At 36.6% G+C, this 2,926-nt stretch overlaps 1 protein-coding gene across 1 annotated transcript; it reads right to left on the bottom strand.

Annotated features, from left to right (window-relative positions):
* Window positions 1-206: 206 nt before the first annotated feature.
* On the bottom strand, window positions 207-2,570 carry LOC131030007 (non-functional NADPH-dependent codeinone reductase 2-like). The gene is made up of 5 exons (XM_057960686.1): window positions 2,427-2,570; window positions 1,901-2,082; window positions 1,579-1,822; window positions 531-710; window positions 207-437 (listed from the first exon to the last, which is right to left on the bottom strand). Exons 1-5 carry the CDS (start codon window positions 2,568-2,570, stop codon window positions 207-209), a joined length of 981 nt encoding a protein of 326 aa, XP_057816669.1.
* Between the last annotated feature and the right edge of the window lie 356 nt (window positions 2,571-2,926).

Below are 2,926 nucleotides of genomic sequence, written 5' to 3'. Positions count from 1 at the left end.
CTCTTAAATTAAATTGTTGTTATTGATTTTTATCTTATGAAAATAAGAAGCTCTAAATCAATGCTTGCTTCTATAGATAGTGCCACGTCACAGTTTATATGAAAATATACATCAGAAGGGTTCCTTCCATTATTTTCATTGGTGCTACAATGGTAACATATAACATCCTTTGCTTAGTTCTACAAACAAATCTTTTCACTATATATTCAGATATCATCGTCCCATAACTCCTGAGCTGTCTTAAAAGGACCATTGATAGGATCCACAAAGAAATTCCTTATCAAACCTGGTGGTCGTTGTTTTATGCTACTAATCTTCTTGTGGTCTTCTTCATCCAATTTCCAATCAAATACTTCGAAGTTATGTGATATTCTTATAGGGTTGAAACTCTTGGTTATCACACTTACGCCATTTTCTATTCCCCAACGCAACGCCACCTAAACAATCAACTTAATATTGATTTACTTAATCAATTTCTATTAATTGAGAATGCTAACAAAAGTATCAGAGTATTAGCAGTTTGAAAATACCTGAGCAGAAGATTTGTCATGCTTAGTGGAAATCTCTTTAATCATAGGATTCTCTAAGGCATAGTTTGATCCCCAAGAGTTTCCAGGACCTCCTAATGGCGACCATGCAGAAACATGAATATTCATACTCTCACAATACTCCCTCAATTTCTTTTGCTGCCAGACAGGATGCATCTCAACCTGAAAAATAGAAATTCAATAACATAAAAAATCAAAATAAAAAACAAAAAAAATGATGTGACATACCAAAAAAAAAGAGACTGAATAGTTGTATAAACATACAAAACGGAAAGCCAAAATAGAACAAAAGGGAAGTCGCATGGAAGCAACATTAAAAATAAATAACAAAACAGCAAAACAGCGAAAAGAGAGCAATACCGCTCATTTGAGGACATTGAAAATAAAAATAAAATAATCCTGAAAACAGCTGTACAACACACTCCTCTCAAAGCACCTTGAAGCCAAACTTCAATACAGAATTTCGTACACTGCCAAAAGCAATATGCTTAGCTTCATTCAAATCATGTTGTTGTTAAATTAAAAAATATGAATGTCAGAAGGTAGGGCCTGCTCTAGAGCTCCCCCTCACATTAGATTATCTTTCTAGATTCCTTGTTTGAGGTCTTAGATTCCTACCCTAAATGAGCTGGGATGATCCCTTCACTCAAGGCATACCCCTCCAGAAAGCTCTTTCACATATCATCGATGGATCCAAAATTAATTCTACTAAATAATAGGTCTTTCACCTATTGCCTCATAAATTGCTCTATTGACTTTTGGATTCTTCACTTATCTCTATAAAAAATATATAAACGCCCAAAAGTAACCATGGGAACACATCGGATGACTACACTTGGATTTCATTGTCTGGGAACTAAAAATCTGTCCGTCTCACCATAAAATCCATTATAAAAACGTTAAACCATTGACAGTTGAAGGAGAAATTGAGTAACAAGCCGGCTACCTAAATAGAAATTCATCACTACTTATAAAAGACCAGCGAACATTAAATAACAATTTTCATCGAGCAGAGAAATAATGCAAACACCTGATTTACAGCAGGCGGAATCTTCGCAAACGCAAGAATATCGCTAATCTTCTTACAAGAAAAGTTACTGACACCAATTGCTTTGGCCAGACCAAGTTCAACACAACTCTCCATTGCTCGCCAGACACCTTGGATATCTATTGCTACTACATCATCTGGTCTTAGAATAGGAAACGTTGTAGTCTTCTTGAGAGCTAGAGGCCAGTGGATCAGAAACAAATCCAAGTAATCCAAGTGCAAAATCCTGTATAAAAATGAAAATCCCATAAGAATCGCTCATAAATAACAAATCATGAAAATAAAATCCAATGCCTGCACTTACTCTAAACTTTTCCTGAGAGCAGGAATGACGTCCTGAGAATAGCAGTCAGTGACCCAGAGCTTGGAGGTAACAAATACTTCCTGCCGAGATACAAGCCCCTTTTCGAAGGCTTCCTTCAGAGACTCTCCCAAAACACCTTCTGTTAAGTAAATCCTTGCAGTATCAAACGCTCGATAACCAACCTGAGCACATGCATATTGAGCTAGTTTAAGAAATTATCTAAAGAATCAAATATTAATGAATTATAATGAACAAACTTAAATAGTAAGTGAGTTCTGTTTAGCCATTTTCGGGTAAACACTTAGTGGTAAACAGCAGATGCCTTAACCACAAGGCACTTGTTGTTTAAGCACAATAACACGAGAAAAGTACCAAATGTTGCAGACGAAAAGCAGGGTCAATATATATTAAAAAAATATGAGCTGACCTAGCTTTCCTAAAATAGAATTGAAAACTTTCTTAAAAATGGGAAGGAGATTAACATAGAAAGAGGTGCTAAAATAAACAGTTTAACTTATTAGCTTGCCTGAATGGCTGTAAGCACTGAGGCCTTAATATGATCGACTGGTGCAGAGCCCTTGGCTTTAATGATATCGTCTGCTGCCAAACCAAAGCCTATTACAGGCATCTTGGCCCCGCTATTCAGCGTTACTGTTACAACCTCGGCCATTTTCTTAGCTCAAAGAACTCTCTCTAATGATCTCCTAACGTATTAGGAACGCTTTATAAATACAACGCCAACTCCCTGCTGCTGAGGCTGGAAGTGACCTGCCAGCACGTTCTGCCCACTAAGATGTTTACGTCGAACTGTCGATTAGAACTACCTAAATAGATGTTGTACGGGACGTACATTCAATCCAAGTGTGGTGGACGAGATTCGAATCATTGGACAATCCAAGAAGATTTCTACAAATAGACAAAAACCTTATCAGGTATGTATGGATTATTAGTGTTGACCATTTAATTATATAGAGAGAGAGATTATTTCAGTGAAGGCTGATTGTAACAGATACGCGTTGACAGAAA

This window comes from Cryptomeria japonica, chromosome 7 (assembly GCF_030272615.1).
Source record: "Cryptomeria japonica chromosome 7, Sugi_1.0, whole genome shotgun sequence".
Taxonomy (NCBI): Eukaryota; Viridiplantae; Streptophyta; class Pinopsida; order Cupressales; family Cupressaceae; genus Cryptomeria; species Cryptomeria japonica.
This window is presented reverse-complemented; position numbering and strand designations above follow the sequence as displayed.